Source organism: Cherax quadricarinatus, unplaced genomic scaffold (assembly GCF_038502225.1).
Source record: "Cherax quadricarinatus isolate ZL_2023a unplaced genomic scaffold, ASM3850222v1 Contig522, whole genome shotgun sequence".
Taxonomy (NCBI): Eukaryota; Metazoa; Arthropoda; class Malacostraca; order Decapoda; family Parastacidae; genus Cherax; species Cherax quadricarinatus.
In genome coordinates this window covers 79,992-103,808 of record NW_027195548.1, presented here as the reverse complement: position 1 = coordinate 103,808, position 23,817 = coordinate 79,992, and the positions used below count along the sequence as shown (strand labels likewise).

At 40.2% G+C, this 23,817-nt stretch overlaps 1 protein-coding gene across 3 annotated transcripts in view; it reads left to right on the top strand.

The window, feature by feature from the left end:
- The window catches only part of LOC128695008 (uncharacterized), a gene marked incomplete at its 5' end in the record, with an annotated part of 136,036 nt that overhangs the window by 60,718 nt on the left and 51,501 nt on the right, over nt 1-23,817 (top strand). For all 3 annotated transcript variants that reach the window (XM_070080490.1, XM_070080491.1, XM_070080489.1), the window contains 2 exon segments: nt 1,085-1,429; nt 22,799-23,110. In XM_070080490.1, the coding sequence (XP_069936591.1) occupies nt 1,085-1,429; nt 22,799-23,110 (657 nt within the window).

The window sequence follows — 23,817 nt, the reverse complement described above, 5'->3', positions numbered from 1 at the left end:
TTGTCCTATATGGCAAGATAAGCGTTGCTATTTAAGCCAAGATCGCAAGTTCTGCCTATTCGGCACGACAAATATATATATATATATATATATATATATATATATATATATATATATATATATATATATATATATATATATATATATATATATATATATATATATATATATATATATATATATATATATATATGTATACATAAAATATTAATTATTTGAATCTATATCTCAGTGGTAGTGTTGGAGCTCACAGGTTCGATTCCCAGGCGGGACGAGAATTATGGGCAAATCTTTTTAAACCTTGTGCATCTGTCCACTTAGCAGTTAATACAGAGCAGTTATCTAGTTCTTATTGGCCGCTTCTTTTGGGGAAAGAACTGGGAGAATAATTCACAAGGAAATATAAAATTCGTAATACAGTAGAACCTGTGTATTCGGATGCATCTTTATTCGTAATAACCGGTATTCTGAGAAAAAAATCAAGGGGTAAAACGTACTGATAATGGCAAATGTGACTATGTTGGAAACGTCGCTACTTTTTGAGCTCTTGTGATTCAATTGTTATTTTTTGTATAAGTTTGTGTTATTTTTATTTTGTTATTGAAAATAAGTGATCGTGACCCAGAACAAGAATAGTGAAGGAAACAAACCTAAAAGGAAAGATGTAAGAACCAACACTGAACTTAAAAAGGAACTTATTTCAAAACACAAAAATGTAATACGTCTTGTTGACGTAGCCGAGGAATATGGCATGCCAATATTTACCGTATTTTCTGTTATAGAAAATAAAGCTCATTAGAAAGTGTTAATGTGGAAACAGGAGTTAAAATGTCTTGTTTGTGCATGTTATTTTACAAGTTTAATTAACCAATATTCTGACAAAAAATGGTTTGTGAAGAGTAACTTTCGGGGTCTAAAACGATTTACATTATTTCCTATGGAAAAAAAGTGATCCAGTATTCAGAAAATTCAATATTCAGAACACTCAGGAAGTAATTAATTCCGAATACAGAGGTTCTACTGTATTTTATTTCGTTGGATTATGTTAGGTTAGAAGGCTAAAATTTCTTGATATACCTTGCAGATTATAACATCGAAGGAAACTTCATCTCCAGCAGCACTATAGAGTGGCAGTGGACAATGGAGCCAACAGAGCCGTCACTAGTGAGTGAGTACCTTGCGACAATCCAACTGGATGACAGCAACAGTGATCCAGTCCCAACTTTTACTACTGCTAAAGTGACCTGTGACGAGACTGATATATTTTGTTATGTGTACTTCCTGGGGTTGAAGGACACTAACTCTTACGCAGTGATGATACAGCCTAAACTTGACAGCGACTATAACAACATGAACAAGATCATTTCAGAGAAGGTGGCAGCTGTAGCACCACCACCACAGATGACAGCATCCACGGACAAGCTGATGGGTAAGAGCAAACAATCACGTTTCAAAGTAGCAGTTGTTTGCCTTTGTCACAGTGTCACTGTTGTTAGTCTATTGCGATAGAATTACTATGAGCTAATGAGAAAATGCTTTGTGATGGTGCATCCTTCAAGCAACACGACGAGCAACAACGACACTAACAATGCACTATTGCTGATAAGCGACTCATTATCTTGTTCCATGGTGTTTACTCTCCCATTTCTCAGATCAGACCTATTTAATTCTCATTCCTCATCCACTGTATGAGCCGTTAGGGTTTAGTGCTTCTATATGAAAATAATATAATCTAAGACTATTAATGGTTTTACTATCGTTGTTGCTCGTACGTGTTGCTTATATATTTTGTGGGAAGTTTGTACCGAACGTTTAAGAAAGTACGCACGTCAAGTTTTTATATATAAATAATTTCTCCCTTAAAGTGGGGTGCCTTGATTCTAGGGAAGGGATCTTGATCCAAGGAATTGAATTTTCCCATCCTAATTACCATCATTTAACTTTATTGATTTTTCATGATCTTAGTAAAGAGTTATTAAGTTTGTTCCTTTGTTTTACACTTGAGATACCGTGGTTTACCCTAGTTTACTCTACCGTGGTTTACCCTAGTTTACTCTACCGTGGTTTACCCTAGTTTACTCTACCGTGGTTTACCCTAGTTTACTCTACCGTGGTTTACTCTAGTTTACTCTACCGTGGTTTACCCTAGTTTACTCTACCGTGGTTTACCCTAGTTTACTCTACCGTGGTTTACTCTAGTTTACTCTACCGGGGTTTACTAGTGGTTTACCCTAGTTTACTCTACTCTCTACCGTGGTTTACCCTAGTTTACTCTACCGTGGTTTACCCTAGTTTACTCTACCGTGGTTTACCCTAGTTTACTCTACCGTGGTTTACCCTAGTTTACTCTACCGTGGTTTACCCTAGTTTACTCTACCGTGGTTTACCCTAGTTTACTCTACCGTGGTTTACCCTAGTTTACTCTACCGTGGTTTACCCTAGTTTACTCTACCGTGGTTTACCCTAGTTTACTCTACCGTGGTTTACCCTAGTTTACTCTACCGTGGTTTACTCTAGTTTACTCTACCGTGGTTTACTCAGTTTTTGAACGTTCTATACATTCTGAAAAAAAAAAAAAGTGAATTCATGATTGTTCGAATAAAAAGAGACTATTTTATTCTATATTATATGGCGGCTGGTCGAACCTGTAATGCTCGTGTGGGTTTGTGTTACATAATTACCATTTTGTCAAAGGAACCTGTCGATAAGGCAGTTGGCCTGTGTGTGTGTGTGTGTGTGTGTGTGTGAGAGAGAGAGAGAGAGAGAGAGAGAGAGAGAGAGAGAGAGAGAGAGAGAGAGAGAGAGAGAGAGAGAGAGAGAGAGAGAGAGAAGGACTGGTCCCAAATCTGCACACAGAAATCACTCCCTACGAAGTAAAAGACCGGGCAGGCGGTGCAAAATATCCCCAATAAAAAGTAGGGGCGCCATTGGTACACTAAGAGAAAACATAATAAATGTCCGGGGCCCAAGACTGTTCTACAACCTCCCACCAGGCATAAGGGGAATTACCAATAGGCCCCTGGCTACCTTTAAGAGGGAGCTGGACAGATACTCAAAGTCGGTGCCGGATCAGCCCGGCTGTGGTTCGTACGTTGGACTACGTGCGGCCATCAGTAACAGCCTGGTTGATCAGGCTCTGAGCCACCGGGAGGCCTGGTCGTGGACCGGGCCACGGGGTCGTTGTTCCCCGTAATACCCTCCAGGTAGGTAGACTCCAGGTAGAGAGACGAGATGTGTTTGTGAGGGTCATGACTAGTCTTACTCTCGCTTCAAAATCGGTCAACATTGACCATAATCCTGACATCTATGACCCTATAATACATACTCTTGACACTGTACGTCCAACAATAATTGTCTCTACCTCATCCACTCAGTAGCTGCCACAGTAACTTATAACTTACATGATAATTCACTCAGTTTACATCAACTGATCTCTTAAAATAATGATTCATTAATACGAAGTGAAATTGATGTGAACTTTTTCTGTTTAATTTGTCACTAAATAAAGCCGTCACTCTTTTGTTTTGTGCGTTTTTATTTATTGCGTTGATATTTGATTTAGTGAGTCTTTATTTTAATGCGTCTGTATGATTTAATGCGTCTTATTATAATTTAGTGCGTCTTATTATGATTTAATGCGTCTATATTTAGTGCGTCTTATTATAATTTAGTGCGGCTGTATTTAGTGCGTCTTATGATGATTTAGTGCGTTTATATCTGGTGCGTCTTATGATTTAGTGCGTCTTTTTATAATTTAGTGCGTCGTATTATTATTATTTAGTGCATCTTCATAAAGTGTGTTTTTCCAACATCCAGTAACCGTTGTGTAACAATAACCGGTGTGTCACAGTAACCGTTGTGTAACAATAACCGGTGTGTCACAATAACCGTTGTGTAACAATAACCGGTGTGTCACAGTAACCGTTGTGTAACAATAACCGTTGTGTCACAGTAACTGTTGTGTAACAATAACCGGTGTGTCACAGTAACCGGTGTGTCACAGTAACCGGTGTGTCACAGTAACCGTTGTATAACAATAACCGGTGTGTCACAGTAACCGATGTGTAACAATAACCGGTGTGTCACAGTAACCGTTGTGTAACAATAACTGGTGTGTCACAGTAACCGGTGTGTCACAGTAACCGGTGTGTCACAGTAACCGTTGTATAACAATAACGGGTGTGTCACAGTAACCGATGTGAACAATAACCGGTGTGTCACAGTAACCGTTGTGTAACAATAACCGGTGTGTCACAGTAACTGGTGTGTAACAATAACCGTTGTGTCACAGTAACTGTTGTGTAACAATAACCGGTGTGTCACAGTAACCGGTGTGTCACAGTAACCGGTGTGTCACAGTATCCGTTGTATAACAATAACCGGTGTGTCACAGTAACCGATGTGTAACAATAACCGGTGTGTCACAGTAACCGTTGTGTAACAATAACCGGTGTGTCACAGTAACCGGTGTGTCACAGTAACCGGTGTGTCACAGTAACCGTTGTATAACAATAACCGGTGTGTCACAGTAACCGATGTGTAACAATAACCGGTGTGTCACAGTAACCGTTGTGTAACAATAACCGGTGTGTCACAGTAACCAGTGTGTCACAGTAACCGGTGTGTCACAGTAACCGGTGTGTCACAGTAACCGTTGTATAACAATAACCGGTGTGTCACAGTAACCGATGTGTAACAATAACCGGTGTGTCACAGTAACCGATGTGTAACAATAACTGGTGTGTCACAGTAACCGTTGTGTAACAATAACCGGTGTGTCACAGTAACCGGTGTGTCACAGTAACCGTTGTGTAACAATAACCGGTGTGTCACAGTAACCGTTGTGTAACAATAACCGGTGTGTCACAGTAACCGTTGTGTAACAATAACCGGTGTGTCACAGTAACCGTTGTGTAACAATAACCGGTGTGTCACAGTAACCGGTGTGTCACAGTAACCGTTGTGTCACAGTAAACTGTATGTAACAATAACCGGTGTGTCACAGTGACCGTTGTGTAACAATAACCGGTGTGTCACAGCAACCGGTGTGTCACAGTAACCGGTGTGTCACAGTAACCGGTGTGTAACAATAACCGGTGTGTCACAGTAACCGGTGCATAACAATAACCGGTGTGTCACAGTAACCTGTATGTAACAATAACCGGTGTGTCACAGTAACCAGTGTGTAACAATAACCGGTGTGTCACAATAACCGGTGTGTCACAATAACCGGTGTGTCACAATAACCGGTGTGTCACAATAACCGATGTGTCACAATAACCGGTGTCACAATAGCCGTTGTATCACAATAACCGTTGTGTCACAATAACCGTTGTATCACAATAACCGTTGTGTCACAATAATCGTTGTGTCACAATAACCGGTGTGTCACAATAACCGGTGTGTCACAGTAACCTGTATGTAACAATAACCGGTGTGTCACAGTAACCTGTATGTAACAATAACCGGTGTGTCACAGTAACCTGTATGTAACAATAACTGGTGTGTCACAGTAACCTGTGTGTAACAATAACTGGTGTGTCACAGTAACCAGTGTGTAACAATAACCGGTGTGTCACAGTAACCTGTATGTAACAATAACTGGTGTGTCACAGTAACCAGTGTGTCACAGTAACTGGTGTGTAACAACCGGAGTGTCACAGTAACCGGTGTGTAACAATAACCGGTGTCACAGTAACAGGTGTGTAGCAATAACCGGTATGTCACAGTATCCGGTGTGTAACAATAACCAGTGTGTCACAGTAACTGGCATGTAACAATAACTGGTGTGTCACAGTAACTGGTGTGTAACAATAACCTGTGTGTCACAGCAACCGGTGTGTAACAACCGGTGTGTCACAGTAACCGGTGTGTAACAATAGCCGGTGTGTCACAGTAACCAGTGTGTAACAATAACTGGTGTGTCACAGTAACCGGTGTGTAACAATAACCGATGTGTCACAGTAACCGGTGTGTAACAATAACTGGTGTGTCACAGTAACCGGTGTGTAACAATAACCGGTGTGTCACAGTAACCAGTGTGTAACAATAACCGGTGTGTCACAGTAACCAGTGTGTAACAATAACTGGTGTGTCACAGTAACCGGTGTGTAACAATAACCGGTGTGTCACAGTGACCAGTGTGTAACAATAGCTGGTGTGTCACAGTAACCTGTGTGTAACAATAACCGGTGTGTCACAATAACCGGTGTGTAACAATAACCGATGTGTCACAGTAACCAGTGTGTAACAATAACCGGTGTGTCACAGTAACCGGTGTATAACAATAATCGATGTGTCACAGTAACCGGTGTATAACAATAATCGATGTGTCACAGTAACCGGTGTATAACAATAATCGATGTGTCACAGTAACCGGTGTGTAACAATAACCGATGTGTCACAGTAACTGGTGTGTAACAACCGATGTGTCACAGTAACCGGTGTGTAACAATAACCGATGTGTCACAGTAACCAGTGTGCAACAATAACCGATGTATCACAGTAACCGGTGTGTAACAATAACCGATGTGTCACAGTAACCGGTGTGTAACAACCGATGTGTCACAGTAACCGGTGTGTAACAATAACCGATGTGTCACAGTAACCAGTGTGCAACAATAACCGATGTGTCACAGTAACCGGTGTGTAACAATAACTGATGTGTCACAGTAACCGATGTGTAACAATAACCGATGTGTCACAGTAACCGGTGTGTAACAATAACCGATGTGTCACAGTAACCAGTGTGTAACAATAACCGATGTGTCACAGTAACCGGTGTGTAACAACTGATGTGTCACAGTAACCGATGTGTAACAATAACCGATGTGTCACAGTAACCGGTGTGTAACAATAACCGATGTGTCACAGTAAGCGGTGTGTAACAATAACCGATGTGTCACAGTAACCAGTGTGTAACAATAACCGGTGTGTCACAGTAACCGGTGTGTCACAGTAACCGTTGTATAACAATAACCGGTGTGTCACAGTAACCGATGTGTAACAATAACCGGTGTGTCACAGTAACCGATGTGTAACAATAACTGGTGTGTCACAGTAACCGTTGTGTAACAATAACCGGTGTGTCACAGTAACCGGTGTGTCACAGTAACCGTTGTATAACAATAACCGGTGTGTCACAGTAACCGTTGTGTAACAATAACCGGTGTGTCACAGTAACCGATGTGTAACAATAACCGGTGTGTCACAGTAACTGTTGTGTAACAATAACCGGTGTGTCACAGTAACCGGTGTGTCACAGTAACCGGTGTGTCACAGTAAACTGTATGTAGCAGTAACCGGTGTGTCACAGTGACCGTTGTGTAACAATAACCGGTGTGTCACAGCAACCGGTGTGTCACAGTAACCGGTGTGTCACAGTAACCGGTGTGTAACAATAACCGGTGTGTCACAGTAACCGGTGCGTAACAATAACCGGTGTGTCACAGTAACCTGTATGTAACAATAACCGGTGTGTCACAGTAACCGGTGTGTAACAATAACCGGTGTGTCACAATAACTGGTGTGTCACAACCGGTGTGTCACAATAACCGGTGTGTCACAATAACCGATGTGTCACAATAACCGGTGTCACAATAACCGTTGTATCACAATAACCGTTGTGTCACAATAACCGTTGTATCACAATAACCGTTGTGTCACAATAATCGTTGTGTCACAATAACCGGTGTGTCACAATAACCGGTGTGTCACAGTAACCTGTATGTAACAATAACCGGTGTGTCACAGTAACCTGTATGTAACAATAACCGGTGTGTCACAGTAACCTGTATGTAACAATAACTGGTGTGTCACAGTAACCTGTGTGTAACAATAACTGGTGTGTCACAGTAACCAGTGTGTAACAATAACCGGTGTGTCACAGTAACCTGTATGTAACAATAACTGGTGTGTCACAGTAACCAGTGTGTCACAGTAACTGGTGTGTAACAACCGGAGTGTCACAGTAACCGGTGTGTAACAATAACCGGTGTCACAGTAACAGGTGTGTAGCAATAACCGGTATGTCACAGTATCCGGTGTGTAACAATAACCAGTGTGTCACAGTAACTGGCATGTAACAATAACTGGTGTGTCACAGTAACTGGTGTGTAACAATAACCTGTGTGTCACAGCAACCGGTGTGTAACAACCGGTGTGTCACAGTAACCGGTGTGTAACAATAGCCGGTGTGTCACAGTAACCAGTGTGTAACAATAACTGGTGTGTCACAGTAACCGGTGTGTAACAATAACCGATGTGTCACAGTAACCGGTGTGTAACAATAACTGGTGTGTCACAGTAACCGGTGTGTAACAATAACCGGTGTGTCACAGTAACCAGTGTGTAACAATAACCGGTGTGTCACAGTAACCAGTGTGTAACAATAACTGGTGTGTCACAGTAACCGGTGTGTAACAATAACCGGTGTGTCACAGTGACCAGTGTGTAACAATAGCTGGTGTGTCACAGTAACCTGTGTGTAACAATAACCGGTGTGTCACAATAACCGGTGTGTAACAATAACCGATGTGTCACAGTAACCAGTGTGTAACAATAACCGGTGTGTCACAGTAACCGGTGTATAACAATAATCGATGTGTCACAGTAACCGGTGTATAACAATAATCGATGTGTCACAGTAACCGGTGTATAACAATAATCGATGTGTCACAGTAACCGGTGTGTAACAATAACCGATGTGTCACAGTAACCGGTGTGTAACAACCGATGTGTCACAGTAACCGGTGTGTAACAATAACCGATGTGTCACAGTAACCAGTGTGCAACAATAACCGATGTATCACAGTAACCGGTGTGTAACAATAACCGATGTGTCACAGTAACCGGTGTGTAACAACCGATGTGTCACAGTAACCGGTGTGTAACAATAACCGATGTGTCACAGTAACCAGTGTGCAACAATAACCGATGTGTCACAGTAACCGGTGTGTAACAATAACTGATGTGTCACAGTAACCGATGTGTAACAATAACCGATGTGTCACAGTAACCGGTGTGTAACAATAACCGATGTGTCACAGTAACCAGTGTGTAACAATAACCGATGTGTCACAGTAACCGGTGTGTAACAACTGATGTGTCACAGTAACCGATGTGTAACAATAACCGATGTGTCACAGTAACCGGTGTGTAACAATAACCGATGTGTCACAGTAAGCGGTGTGTAACAATAACCGATGTGTCACAGTAACCAGTGTGTAACAATAACCGGTGTGTCACAGTAACCGATGTGTAACAATAACCGATGTGTCACAGTAACCGATGTGTAACAATAACCGATGTGTCACATAAGAACATAAGAAAGGAGGAACACTGCAGCAGGCCTGTTGGCCCATACTAGGCAGGTCCTTTACAATTCATCCCACTAACAACATTTGACCAACCCAATTTTCAATGCCACCCAAGAAACAAGCTCCGATGTGCAAGCCCCTCTCAAATCCAACCCCTCCCACTCATGTACTTATCCAACCTAAATTTGAAGCTACCCAAAGTCCCAGCCTCAATAACCCAACTAGGTAGACTGTTCCACTCATCAACTACCCTATTTCCAAACCAATACTTTCCTACGTCCTTTCTAAATCTAAACTTATCTAATTTAAATCCATTACTGCGGGTTCTCTCTTGGAGAGATATCCTCAAGACCTTGTTAATATCCCCTTTATTAATACCTATCTTCCACTTATACACTTCGATCAGGTCTCCCCTCATTCTTCGTCTAACAAGTGAATGTAACATAAGAACATAAGAACATAAGAACATAAGAGTAAGGACTTCTGTTGCTTACACACTGCATAAGCACTGCAGTAGGCCTGCTGGCCCATACTAGGCAGGTCCTTTACAATTCATTCCACTAACAAACATTTGACCTACCCAATTTTCAATGCTACCCAAGAAATAAGCTCTGATGTGCAAGTCCCACTCAAATCCAACCCATCCCACTCATGTATTTATCCAACCTAAATTTGAAACTACCCAAAGTCCTAGCCTCAATAACCCAACTAGGTAGACTGTTCCACTCATCTACTACCCTATTTCCAAACCAATACTTTCCTATATCCTTTCTAAATCTAAACTTATCTAATTTAAATCCATTACTGCGGGTTCTCTCTTGGAGAGATATCCTCAAGACCTTGTTAATATCCCCTTTATTAATACCTATCTTCCACTTATACACTTCGATCAGGTCTCCCCTCATTCTTCGTCTAACAAGTGAATGTAACTTAAGAGTCTTCAATCTTTCTTCATAAGGAAGATTTCTAATGCTATGTATTAATTTAGTCATCCTACGCTGAATGTTTTCTAACGAATTTATGTCCATTCTGTAATATGGAGACCAGAATTGAGCTGCATAATCTAGGTGAGGCCTTACTAATGATGTATAAAGCTGCAGTATGACCTCTGGACTTCTGTTGCTTACACTTCTTGATATAAATCCCAGTAATCTATTTGCCTTATTACGTACGCTTAGGCATTGCTGTCTTGGTTTAAGGTTGCTGCTTACCATAACCCCCAAGTCCTTTTCGCAATCTGTATGGTTAAGTTCTACATTATTTAACTTATAAGTGCTAGGGTTATGGACACTCCCGAGCTTCAGAACCTTGCATTTATCTACATTGAACTGCATCTGCCACTTTTCTGACCAAGAGTAGAGTTTGTCTAAATCCTCCTGAAGTTCCCTAACATCTACGTTTGAATCAATTATCCTACCTATCTTCGTGTCATCGGCGAATTTGCTCATATCACTAGTAATTCCTTCATCAAGATCATTGATATATATTATAAACAACAACGGGCCCAAGACTGATCCCTGTGGAACGCCACTTGTTACTGATCCCCACTCGGATTTAACCCCATTTATGGACACTCTTTGCTTCCTGTCTGTGAGCCATGATTCGATCCACGAGAGCACCCTTCCCCCAATGCCATGAGCTGCTACTTTCTTCAACAGTCTTTGGTGCGGAACTCTATCAAATGCCTTACTAAAATCTAAGTAAATAATATCAAATTCTTTATCGTGGTCAACAGCCTCAAAAGCTTTACTGAAGAAAGTCAATAAATTAGTTAGACAAGACCGGCCTCTTGTGAATCCATGCTGAGTATCATTAATCAAGCTATGCTTATCGAGATGGCTTCTTATAATCTCAGCTATAATTGACTCTAGTAATTTGCCTACAATTGAGGTCAGGCTTATTGGGCGGTAATTTGACGGTAACGACTTGTCCCCTGTTTTAAAAATAGGAATTACATTAGCCATCTTCCACATATCAGACACTGCACCTGTTTGAAGAGATAAATTAAAAATATTAGTTAATGGTTCACAGACTTCCATTTTGCATTCCTTTAGAACCCTTGAAAAAACCTCATCAGGACCCGGTGACTTATTTTGCTTCAGTCTGTCTATCTGCTTCACAACCATTTCACTAGTGACTGTGATGTTACATAATTTATCTTCTTCTGATCCACTATAAAAATTAATTACCGGAATATTATTAGTGTCTTCCTGTGTAAAAACCGAGAGAAAATAATTATTTAAAATCGAGCACATTTCATTCTCTTTGTCAGTAAGATGCCCATAGTTATTTTTAAGGGGACCTATCTTATCTCTGACTTTTGTTCTATAGACCTGGAAAAAACTTTTTGGGTTAGTTTTAGAATCCCTAGCAACTTTAATTTCATAGTCCCTTTTAGCTTTTCTTATCCCCTTTTTAATGTCCCTCTTAATGTCAATATACTGATTCATAAGATGACCCTCGCCTCTTTTGATACGCCTATAAATTCCTTTCTTATGCCCTAGTAGATATTTCAGCCTATTATTCATCCATTTTGGGTCATTTCTATTTGATCTAATTTCCTTATAAGGGATAAACGTTGTTTGAGCAGCATGTATTGTGTTCAGAAAACTGTCATATTGATAGCTCTCTTCGTTACCCCAGTCAACAGATGATAAGTGTTCTCTAAGCCCATCGTAATCTGCTAAGCGAAAATCTGGGACTGTTACTGAGTTATCCCTACTATCATACTTCCATTCAATTCTACATGTAATTGATTTGTGGTCGCTAGCACCCAGTTCCTCTGAAACTTCTAAATTATTAACAAGGGATTCATTGTTTGCCAGAACTAAGTCAAGCAGGTTATTACCCCTTGTAGGTTCTGTCACAAACTGCTTCAAAAAACAATCCTGAACTACTTCTAAGAAATCGTATGATTCTAAATTCCCAGTCAAGAAATTCCAATCAATATGACTAAAGTTAAAGTCTCCTAGAATTACTACATTATCGTGCCTTGTGGCCCTAAAAATTTCCTCCCATAGTAGTCTCCCCTGGTCCCTATCTAAATTTGGGGGACGGTATATCACACCTTGTTGCAACCCCTGAATGGGTTACAATGATTATTATGTATATATAATGTATATTATCTTTTCATATAATTTTATATTGCTTATATTTGCGATAATAGCTAAATCGTAAATGTATGACTTTATATTATTATTTGACTGTTATATTCTTATTTAGCTTATGTTGTTAGGATGTATATAAAATGTGCTCAGTTAGGCTTGATTGTCAAACGACTGTAATTATCGCTTGTCGCTCGTTATACTGCCGGCTTCTGAGCTGCAGTTGTCCACGTAGCTATCACGTGATCGAGGGGGGGGGTGTCCTCACCTCTCGTAAAGTATTCAGTCTGCTAGAGACTCGCTTGCTGGTTGGACAGATTGTCTGTCTGACAGTCTGCTGGAGACTCGCTTGCTGGTTGGACAGATTGTCTGTCTCATTATTCTTGTTAGTTCTGTAGAACTTTGTTCACAGAACATTGTAAAGACTTAGTGATTTTCGACGTTGTACTGAGGTCGTGTGTCACATAGACACTCTGAGTATCTCAGGTCCTTAGCTATAGCTTCTGACCTAATTTTGTACTGGTTCCTGTGTATTGTCACAGTCACAGTTTTACCTATGCTGAACAAAGATTCAGTATTATGGAGTTTTGTAACTTTTGTGGAGGATCTGCAGATGGTCCCTACTTAGTGTCGTTATATTATCTCCTTGTTCCTGATTCTGTGTCGCAGTCGCTTGATATTGCATTACTATTGGGCTTAGCATTCTTTGTTGTTCAAGCAGACTGTTCGGGTTGCCAGTCGGTCAAGAAGTTAGTTTATTTGAGGACTTTGTCAGTCACTTGTTTAAGTCTTATTCGAGTCTTGAGACATAGCTAACTACTTAAGAGCACTTACACGCATACACACACTTGTACATATTTGTAATATCTTATTAAATGTTAATGTACCTGACGGTACTTAAGAATTATAAATGTGATATGTGCTTTCAGCACAATAATATTGAACTCGAGAGATTGATTTTATTTTGATTGCTGTGATTTAATTTACTTTGATAATATACCTCTAGACAACTTATAGACTTAATAAATTTATTAAATTTTAATTTCTCTAGTTAGTAGCCTACCAGTTGTAATCCTAAAGCACTATTGAACCATACTGAATTTTAATGGATAATTGGACAAGGATACTGACTACTTGTTACGAAAACCCAGTAACAGGCTGGATGCTAGAAGGGCAGTCCTTTCTAGTATTCACTGGAGATCTCTAAGCTTTTAGAATCGCGTTTTTTGTAACAAATGGGGGTCTGTCCGGGAGGCTCTTGATCCAAGGTGTTGGAGAAATTGTCCAGTTTGACATACTAGTACTTCTATGATCAAACACTGAGTACTTTCCTAATCTGAAGACTTTGAGTTTAGTCTTGTACAACATACCAGGTGGATGTATGTACCTGACTGAGTCTCTTGATCCAAGGAGATGGAAATACTGTTTTTGACAACCAACACTAAAATTCCTATTAAGATTATAGTTTCCCATAATCACTCTCTCGTAGTACAATTATTTTCGTGATGTATGCTAAAGTGAAACAGTTAATTGATACTCTGACTTTGTCTGAGTTAAGTACATTAAAACTTCAGACTTGTTGGCAAGTAGCCAAGTATCTCGGTGTGACGTATAACAGGAATTACTCCGCAGAAACTGTCAGAGCATTAATTAAAGATATATTGTTTCCTGCTCATACAGAGATGTCTGATTATGATTCAGATTCTGAAAACCTAGTGTCACAATTAGGAAGTATGACTCTATTTGATGAAGAAAGAGCAACTAGAGCAGAAGTGAGCCTAGTGGCTGAGCCTAGTGTAGCTCAGTTCTCGCTCACACCTTCCCGCCTCACTGACACTATAGTACAGAGTGTAGCTGGTTGGATGACACAGCCTAATACTAGTACCTTGTATACTACACCTGTATCTACTTATCCTAGACCAGATCTAGACACTCTAGAGACGGCTGGACCAAGTGTCCGACCTAAGGACCGTCCAGACCATGTTAATTTCCCTACTCCTCCATTACCCACTGGTCCTATATCTCAGGAACAGTTTGCGAGGTTTGATGGAGAAAAATACATGTAAGTTGTCAGCTGATAGTGTTTCTACCACAGTCAAGAATCTAGTTGTGTTACCAGTTACATTTCGTGAACAAGCCATTGATTTTGCTCACAATAGTCCCATAGGAGGACATTTGGGTGTCAAGAAGACACTCGGTAAACTGGCAAAACATTTTACTTGGCCAAAGATGAAGGAAACAGTAGCTGATCATGTGCGACGTTGCCACGTGTGTCAAGTGACAGGCAAGCCAGCACACACACCTCCACCTGCGCCTCTCATTCCTATCACCGTGCATGGTGAACCATTCTCACGTCTTATTATTGATTGTGTTTGTCCTTTGCCTAGAACCAAACTAGGAAACCAATACTTATTTACTATCATGGACGCTGCAACACGCTATCCCGAAGCTATTCCTATGAGAAAAATTAATGCTCGTGCTATTGTGAGAGCGCTGATGAAATTTTTCTCCCAGGTTGGATTGCCACGAGAGATACAATCAGATCAGGGATCTAACTTCACTTCTAAGATCTTTCGAGAAGCATTATCCCACCTAGGAATAAAGTCTGTACTTTCAACCAGTTATCATCCACAGTCACAAGGGGCTCTAGAGAGATTTCATCAGACACTGAAGTCCATGATGAGAGCTTATTGTGAACATTTTTCTAGAGACTGGGATGAGGGTATACCTTTTCTTCTGTTCGCTATGAGAGAAAGTGAGCAAGAAAGTCTCGGGTTTAGTCCGTTTGAATTAATATTCGGACACCAAGTGCGTGGTCCTCTTGCAGTGTTGAAAGACGTGTGGACAGGAAAATCAAATCCATCATTGAGTACTTCACCTTCATTAATGCAGCAACATCTGACAGCCGCTAGAGAGCTAGCTTCGAAAAACCTAGTTTCAGCCCAAGCTAGAATGAAGCAACATTATGACAAGCGTGCTGTCCCTCGTTCTTTTAAAGCAGGAGATAAGGTGATGGCTCGGAAATTAGTACCAGGTCATGCTCTACAAGCCAGGTATGATGGTCCCCTGGAAGTAGTGAAAAAGCTTAGCGACGTAAATTATTTGGTACGTACGCCTGGGAAAAAGAAATCTAATCATGTGTACCATGTTAACCAGCTTAAGGCATACTATGCTAGTCCTCTACCTACTACTTCTATTCTTCCTAGGACAGAGGAAGAAAACGTCAGTCTACCTGACATCTCTAGAGGTATAGAGGTTCGTTTAGAAAATTCAGTGACTCTACAATCACTAGACGATTTTCTTAGTAACCTTGGGATTGATAAAGCTGGTGATATTAAAAACATGATTTTGCATTTCCCTGAATTGTTCAGTGATGTTCCTAAACGTTGTACTCTGGGTGTACATGACGTTGATGTACAGGGAGCATCACCCATTAAGCAATCACCATATAGGATGAGTCCAACAAAGCATAAAGCATTGAGAGAAGAGGTTGATTTTCTGTTGTCTCACGGACTTATTGAACGCAGTAAAAGTCCATGGGCATCTCCCTGTATTTTAGTGCCTAAACCTGACGGTAGTTTCAGGATGTGCACTGATTACAGGAAAGTGAACTCTGTCACCTTGCCTGATGGTTATCCTCTACCTCGCATTGACGACCTTATTGACCGTGTGTCAGGAGCCCAGTTTGTCAGCCGTTTAGATCTCTTACGAGGCTATTATCAAGTCCCGCTTACTGAACGTGCTCAAGAAATATCTGCTTTTACTGTTCTAGATGGATTGTTTAACTACCTCGTCACCCCCTTCGGCCTATGTAACGCGGCTTCTTCATTCCAACGTATAATGAACGAGTTGACTCACAACTTAGAAGGAGTAGAAGCCTACCTTGACGACTTAGTGGTGTACAGTGACGAGTGGGAACAGCACTTGACGCGTCTCAGAGCATTGTTTGAGAGACTGGCGCACTACAACTTCACTGTTAACTTAGCTAAATGTAGTTTTGGTCAAGCCAAGATTACCTATCTAGGCTTTTGTATCGGCCAAGGTGAGGTTGCTCCTATTGAGGCTAAGGTTCGTGCAATTTCTGAATTTCCAGTGCCACAGGATAGGAAAGGAGTACAGAGATTCCTGGGTATGGCAGGATATTATCGCAGGTTCTGTCCAAACTTTTCTCAGATTGCAGCTCCTCTTACTGAGCTTACTAGTAGCAAAGTTCAGTTCAACTGGACTAGAGATTGTTCAGACTCGTTCAAAAGGTTGAAGCGCTTGCTATCCTCTGCTCCTGTGTTGAAGAGTCCTAATTTCAATCTTCCCTTCTTTTTACATATAGATGCGAGTGGCTATGCAGTGGGTGCTGTGCTACTCCAACAGTCAACATCCACTGATATTCTCCATCCTATATGTTACTATTCATCTAAGCTTAAACGACACCAGAAAAATTATGCCACTATTGAGAAAGAGGCTCTAGCTCTTGTGGTGTCCTTGGAACATTTTGACGTGTATTTGGGCACTTCCCCATTTAAAATTAACGTTTTTTCAGACCACAATCCACTCACCTATATAAACACCATGAAGAGTAAGAATGCTAGGATCATGAGGTGGGCCCTCAGAATCCAACCTTATTCTATTAGTATAAAACACATAAGTGGTCATTGTAATGTAATTGCTGACGCTCTGTCTCGTCCTTAATAATTATCAGTTACATTAAATTAACGTAATTTTATGCCCAAATACCTTTTGTTACTTGCTATGTCAAATTCAGTAAAGTAACTTAATCCCTCCAGCCCATATTAACTATATATACTCATGTCATGTCTAATTATTATATTTATATATTCACAGTAATGTTGTGTGAGGAGGAGACAAGCTGAGTGTTGAGTGAGTAGTGTGGTGCGGGTGATGTACTGCGTTATGCAACACTGTCCTGTCGCAGACCCCCCCCTCACTACACACCTTAAGCTGTTTCATACTCAGATGTTTGTACTGCCTAGCATTCCACAACCACTACTTAAGAGTGGAATGCAGTCTCCTCTACTATGATCGAGCCTCAACGTGCCCTCCTTGTCAGCGCTATCCTGTCTCTACACTGATGTATATAACCACGAGTATGCAGAAATACGATACTGTGTACTGCCCTAGTTAGGGGCATATCCTAGTGACGGACGCTGTGAAATTGTAGAAGTGCTAGGCACAAGAGAGACTCGAATTAATATTTATTTTGATAATATTGATATGAGTAACCAGAAATAATGTGAAAGACATTCATGCAACTCCTAGTGCGACCCTCTGTCGTGTTGGGGGGGGTGTTGCAACCCCTGAATGGGTTACAATGATTATTATGTATATATAATGTATATTATCTTTTCATATAATTTTATATTGCTTATATTTGCGATAATAGCTAAATCGTAAATGTATGACTTTATATTATTATTTGACTGTTATATTCTTATTTAGCTTATGTTGTTAGGATGTATATAAAATGTGCTCAGTTAGGCTTGATTGTCAAACGACTGTAATTATCGCTTGTCGCTCGTTATACTGCCGGCTTCTGAGCTGCAGTTGTCCACGTAGCTATCACGTGATCGAGGGGGGGGGTGTCCTCACCTCTCGTAAAGTATTCAGTCTGCTAGAGACTCGCTTGCTGGTTGGACAGATTGTCTGTCTGACAGTCTGCTGGAGACTCGCTTGCTGGTTGGACAGATTGTCTGTCTCATTATTCTTGTTAGTTCTGTAGAACTTTGTTCACAGAACATTGTAAAGACTTAGTGATTTTCGACGTTGTACTGAGGTCGTGTGTCACATAGACACTCTGAGTATCTCAGGTCCTTAGCTATAGCTTCTGACCTAATTTTGTACTGGTTCCTGTGTATTGTCACAGTCACAGTTTTACCTATGCTGAACAAAGATTCAGTATTATGGAGTTTTGTAACTTTTGTGGAGGATCTGCAGATGGTCCCTACTTAGTGTCGTTATATTATCTCCTTGTTCCTGATTCTGTGTCGCAGTCGCTTGATATTGCATTACTATTGGGCTTAGCATTCTTTGTTGTTCAAGCAGACTGTTCGGGTTGCCAGTCGGTCAAGAAGTTAGTTTATTTGAGGACTTTGTCAGTCACTTGTTTAAGTCTTATTCGAGTCTTGAGACATAGCTAACTACTTAAGAGCACTTACACGCATACACACACTTGTACATATTTGTAATATCTTATTAAATGTTAATGTACCTGACGGTACTTAAGAATTATAAATGTGATATGTGCTTTCAGCACAATAATATTGAACTCGAGAGATTGATTTTATTTTGATTGCTGTGATTTAATTTACTTTGATAATATACCTCTAGACAACTTATAGACTTAATAAATTTATTAAATTTTAATTTCTCTAGTTAGTAGCCTACCAGTTGTAATCCTAAAGCACTATTGAACCATACTGAATTTTAATGGATAATTGGACAAGGATACTGACTACTTGTTACGAAAACCCAGTAACAGGCTGGATGCTAGAAGGGCAGTCCTTTCTAGTATTCACTGGAGATCTCTAAGCTTTTAGAATCGCGTTTTTTGTAACACACCTAAAATTAATTTTTCATGCCCCTCTGAAAATTCTATCCAAACAGACTCTGTATGTGTTACTTCAGACTTAATACCCGTTTTTATGCAACAGTTCAAGCGATCTCGGACATACAATGCCACCCCACCCCCCTTCCCGATACTTCTATCTACTTGGAACAATTTAAAACCCTGAATGTGACATTCAGCAGGCATGTCCCGACTTTTTGAATTAAACCACGTCTCAGTAATGGCAAATACATCTATGTTACCTGCACTAGCAACTAGTCTCAACTCGTCCATCTTATTCCTAGCACTGCGACTATTTGTGTAATAAATATTTAATGACCCTCCTATCTCTTTACCCTTCCTGCTCCTTTCTGTTATTCCACTAAACCTATTACTGTCATTGTCAATTAGTGCCACTGGCTTTTCAATATCCTCCTCATTTTGCCTATTACTAGTTCTCCTAGTACTCATGTTACTACCCTGCGACTTCACAGTTTTCCCGCCAAAACCCATACCACTAACTATTCCTAGTTTAAAGACCTAACAGCTCCCTCCACTGCATTGGCCAGTGCTCCCACCCCACACCTAGACAAGTGAACCCCATCCCTGGCATACATGTCATTTCTGCCATAGAAGAGGTCCCAGTTGTCAATGAATGTTACCGCATTTTCCTTACAGTATTTGTCCAGCCAGCAATTGACACCAATTGCTCTGGACAACCATTCATTTCCAACTCCTCTCCTTGGCAAAATGCCACATATGACAGGTTTCCCACCCTTCTTCCTAATTATCTCTATTGCTGACCTATACCTGCTAATCAGGTCCTCACTCCTACGTCTGCCAACATCGTTGCCTCCAGCACTGAGACAGATAATAGGATTGCTCCCATTACCTCTCATGATGTCATCCAGACGGCTAACAATATCCTTCATCCCAGCCCCAGGAAAACACACTCTCTGCCTCCTACTCCTATCCTTCAAACAGAATGCCCTATCCATGTACCTAATCTGACTATCCCCAACAACAACAATGTTTTTACCTTCCTTGGCGTCGTCCGTAGTGATGCTCCGAGTAGTCGACTCAAATTCGCCAGGTAGCATTACACCACTTGTAGAATTCGTCATGACGTTCTCGATGGTCTTCGTTGGGGTTTCTAGGGATGTCTCACTCACGTCTGCCAATGCTACCTTGGTGCTCGTTGTGGAATTCCCAGTAGAACACTCACATTCGTCAGGTAGCACCGAGAATGAGTTGGAAGTTTCCACGGCAGTCTTCTGGTTTCTCGTTGTTTCTGCCTCTCCAACCGTTTTCTTAATCTTCAGCTTGGTTCCATGTTGCCCGACCACTGACCAAGCTCCCCTCTTAACCTGGGGACTCACAACAGGAGGATTACTACGAATCCTCTTGTTCTCCTCCGTTAATCGCCGTATCTCCAGTTTAGCAACTCTGAGTTCTTCTCTCAGCTGCTGGTAAAGCTGCTCAAGAGAGGGCATCCTGGTTCAGATTCACAGAGAGCACACAAACAGGTCTTCACAGAGCTAAGTACACGTCACCACTGTGCTAAGTACACGTCACCACAGTAACCGATGTGTAACAATAACCGATGTGTCACAGTAACCGATGTGTAACAATAACCGATGTGTCACAGTAACCGGTGTGTAACAATATTCATTATTAACTGAATTGTTTATATAGCTGCCTCTTTGTTTCTTCTTTTTTTTAGTCTCACGGTGAATAATAGACAACTCAGGTTAATTTATCACACAGTGAATAAATGGAGTGTTTAATTATTCAATTATAAATATATATTTCTGTCAGTATGCACTTGACTCCCAGGTTTACTTTTTTAAGTAAATTCTCCGTTATTATGTACGTTGTGTAATGAAGGTGTATATGTATTTAGTGGCTATGGGAACAGACCTTGTTCTTATACAGTGGAACTTTGGTACTCGAACTTAATTCGTTCCAGAAAGCTGTTCGAGTGCCGAACGAATTTTTCCCATAAGGAATAATGTAAATTTGATTAATACGTTTCATACCCCCAAAAATACACTTCCGCGACTTTGTAGTGTATTTTCGTATGGTATTTGTGATTGTATTCTCGTTTTCTTGGTCTCATTTGATAGAATGAAAGATATATTACAGAACTAGAGATGATTTTGAATGGTTTACAACTAAAAGTACCTTGAAATTGAGCTCAAAGTAGCTGAAATGTTCGATTTTTGCTGATGTTCAAAAGTAAACAAATCACCTAACGCGTCCAACACACGTCAACTGGTGGGTCAAATATGCCTTCACAAATGCTCTGATATTATTTATAATATTTTTTTTTAGTAATACAGTAGTCTGCATAACAGTAAATCTGCAGTTTTAGTGTGAATAAAAATTTAAAATGGAAAGCAAGCATAATATAAGAGGGGCCCGAAGTGAGATGAGCCATGTGAGAGAGAGGGAGGGGCCAGCAGAAGGAGGATTCAGTATCTGATAAGTTGTCTTGATAGCCGGATACTAGCGGTGGCGCGAATACAATGCTGTGTAATTATGCTAATATTAGTAATAAATGTTGTCTATCACATTTATTCCAGCTTGATATCAGAAACACCATAGATAACCGTATATGCTTCTGGGCCAGTAGGCCTTCTGCAGTGTTCCTCCATTCTTATGTTCTTATGTTATTGAGTAGTTATGTTATTGAGTAGTTATTGGGTAGTTTCAAATTAAGATTCCGAAATTAATAAAAGGCATATGGAGAGACGGAGGCGGTGTTTACATCAAGGCAAACACTAACCAATTTTCATTTTGGTTGACTGTTATCACTAATCTTCTTAGGCCTCATGGTGACTTATTTATACAAATAATATAAAAAAATGTGAAGAAATACGAAATAGTTTACAGTGAAGTTCAGTGGAGTTTTGGACTGAGCGACAACCGCGGGGAGACTGACGCATATGTTCTGGCAGGTCGTGTTTGTTTGGTCGAGTGCCGAGCAAATGGTCGACTACAGAGCGACTTTTTTACCAAAGCGTTTGAGTACCGAATTGTTCGAGTACGGAGCAGTTCGAGTACCGAGGTTCCACTTTATAGCCTAAACTAATGTCACCTATCCTAGTACATATATTTTGTGGCTATGGGAATAGACCTTGTTCTTATATAACCTAATGTCACCCTTCGTAATCGACATTTCTACAGCTGGTCTAGGCTGAGTTATGTCTATGGAATGAGACACTTGTGTTCAGTTCATCAATTTTCAAGATTGATGGACTGAACATATCAATTCCAGGCTGAGGGACTGATTACCTCAAACTCCCTCACTGTTTCCACTGTTCTTCTCTGTATTGGCATGATGAAGCCACTGGCTGGCGATACGTTTCCACAATATAGATTCCCAAATTGCGTGTCTCTCATTATTCAACTTGTTGGTTTTCTAAACCAATTATCGCAAAGGTTACGTTTGGTTGGTTTATGTTATTAGATTTAAAAATCAAAATCTAACTTCTTTCCTGTTTGTTCAAAATACATTTTTGTCCATTCCACAACTTGATTAAAACGAATGTACGTGGTGAATGTACGTGGTGAATGTACGTGGTGAATGTACGTGGTGAATGACATTCTTATTTTAGCTTATTATCACCAAAATAAACGACGTGAATTACAATTACATTTTTTTCCCATGGAAAATATAATATGTTTGTTATTTATAATATATTAATAAACTTTATTTCTTATGTAGTATAAATACTTTTATATTCTCCAAGATGTGCAAGATTTACCAACTTAACTGAATAGTTTTTTCTATTTTTATTTTCTACTTCAATTAGTGGAGGAAGTTGAACTGGACTGGAGAAGAGATGGCGTGAGAGTGGACGTTGGAGTGTGTTTCCATTATAGGGACGTCACAGTGGACGATACAGGACTAACACAGTACCAGCTGGTGTTGGTGGACTCAAAGGGACGCTGGCGCCGCGTCCATGGAGCATCACATACCAGGGAGGGTCGCCTATGTTTCTCAATAGTAACTCTGGACTCCCGTCAGTTCAACACTGCTGAAGAAGTAACTGTGTTGGTCATCAAGAGAGACGTGGATGGTCGTACTGTCCTGGCCAGCGGGGAGTCTCACGTATTCTTCATCAGTAAGTCAAATTAGCACACTACTTATTGTAGATTACTTGTAGCATCGCCTACCCTGGATTTAGCCAATTTAATATATAAATCACAGATGACGCACGAGAGTGCCGAAGATCTTGGGCTAAAGATTTCCATCCCCACTTGGCTTCTTCTGCATTGTTAAGATCGTTAGTTTGCGATTGTGCGTAGTATATATATGTCGTGCTGAATAGGTAAAACTTGCGATTTGGGCTTAAATAGCAACGCTCTTCTTGCCGAATAAGGCAAGCGAAGATTTGTGTATGCATTAATTTAGGAAAAATCAGTCTGAACCTAATGAAAAAATATATTTCACTGTGCTTGTTTATTTTTAAAATATATATTGTAAAAGTATCTAAAATATATTTAGTTGGATTAGGCTAAATTAAATTGCGTTTGTTATAATAAGGTTAGATAACTCTTCTAAGGTTCTTTTGATACAAAATTATTAATTTTTACATTAACATAAATTAAAAATATATATATCTTTAAACGTATAAGGGAAAATTTAAAAGAAGGACTTAATTTTAAATGAGTTCTTACTAAGTGACCAATACATATATATATATAAGCTGCTAGCAAATTCACTGACCTTCTGAAGAAAGTCAACGATGCTCCTTCAAACAACAGATCCTGGCATAACTTGCTGCTTTTTGGCAATGCCTGTTTGGCTGTCCCACCAAGGAGGGACAAG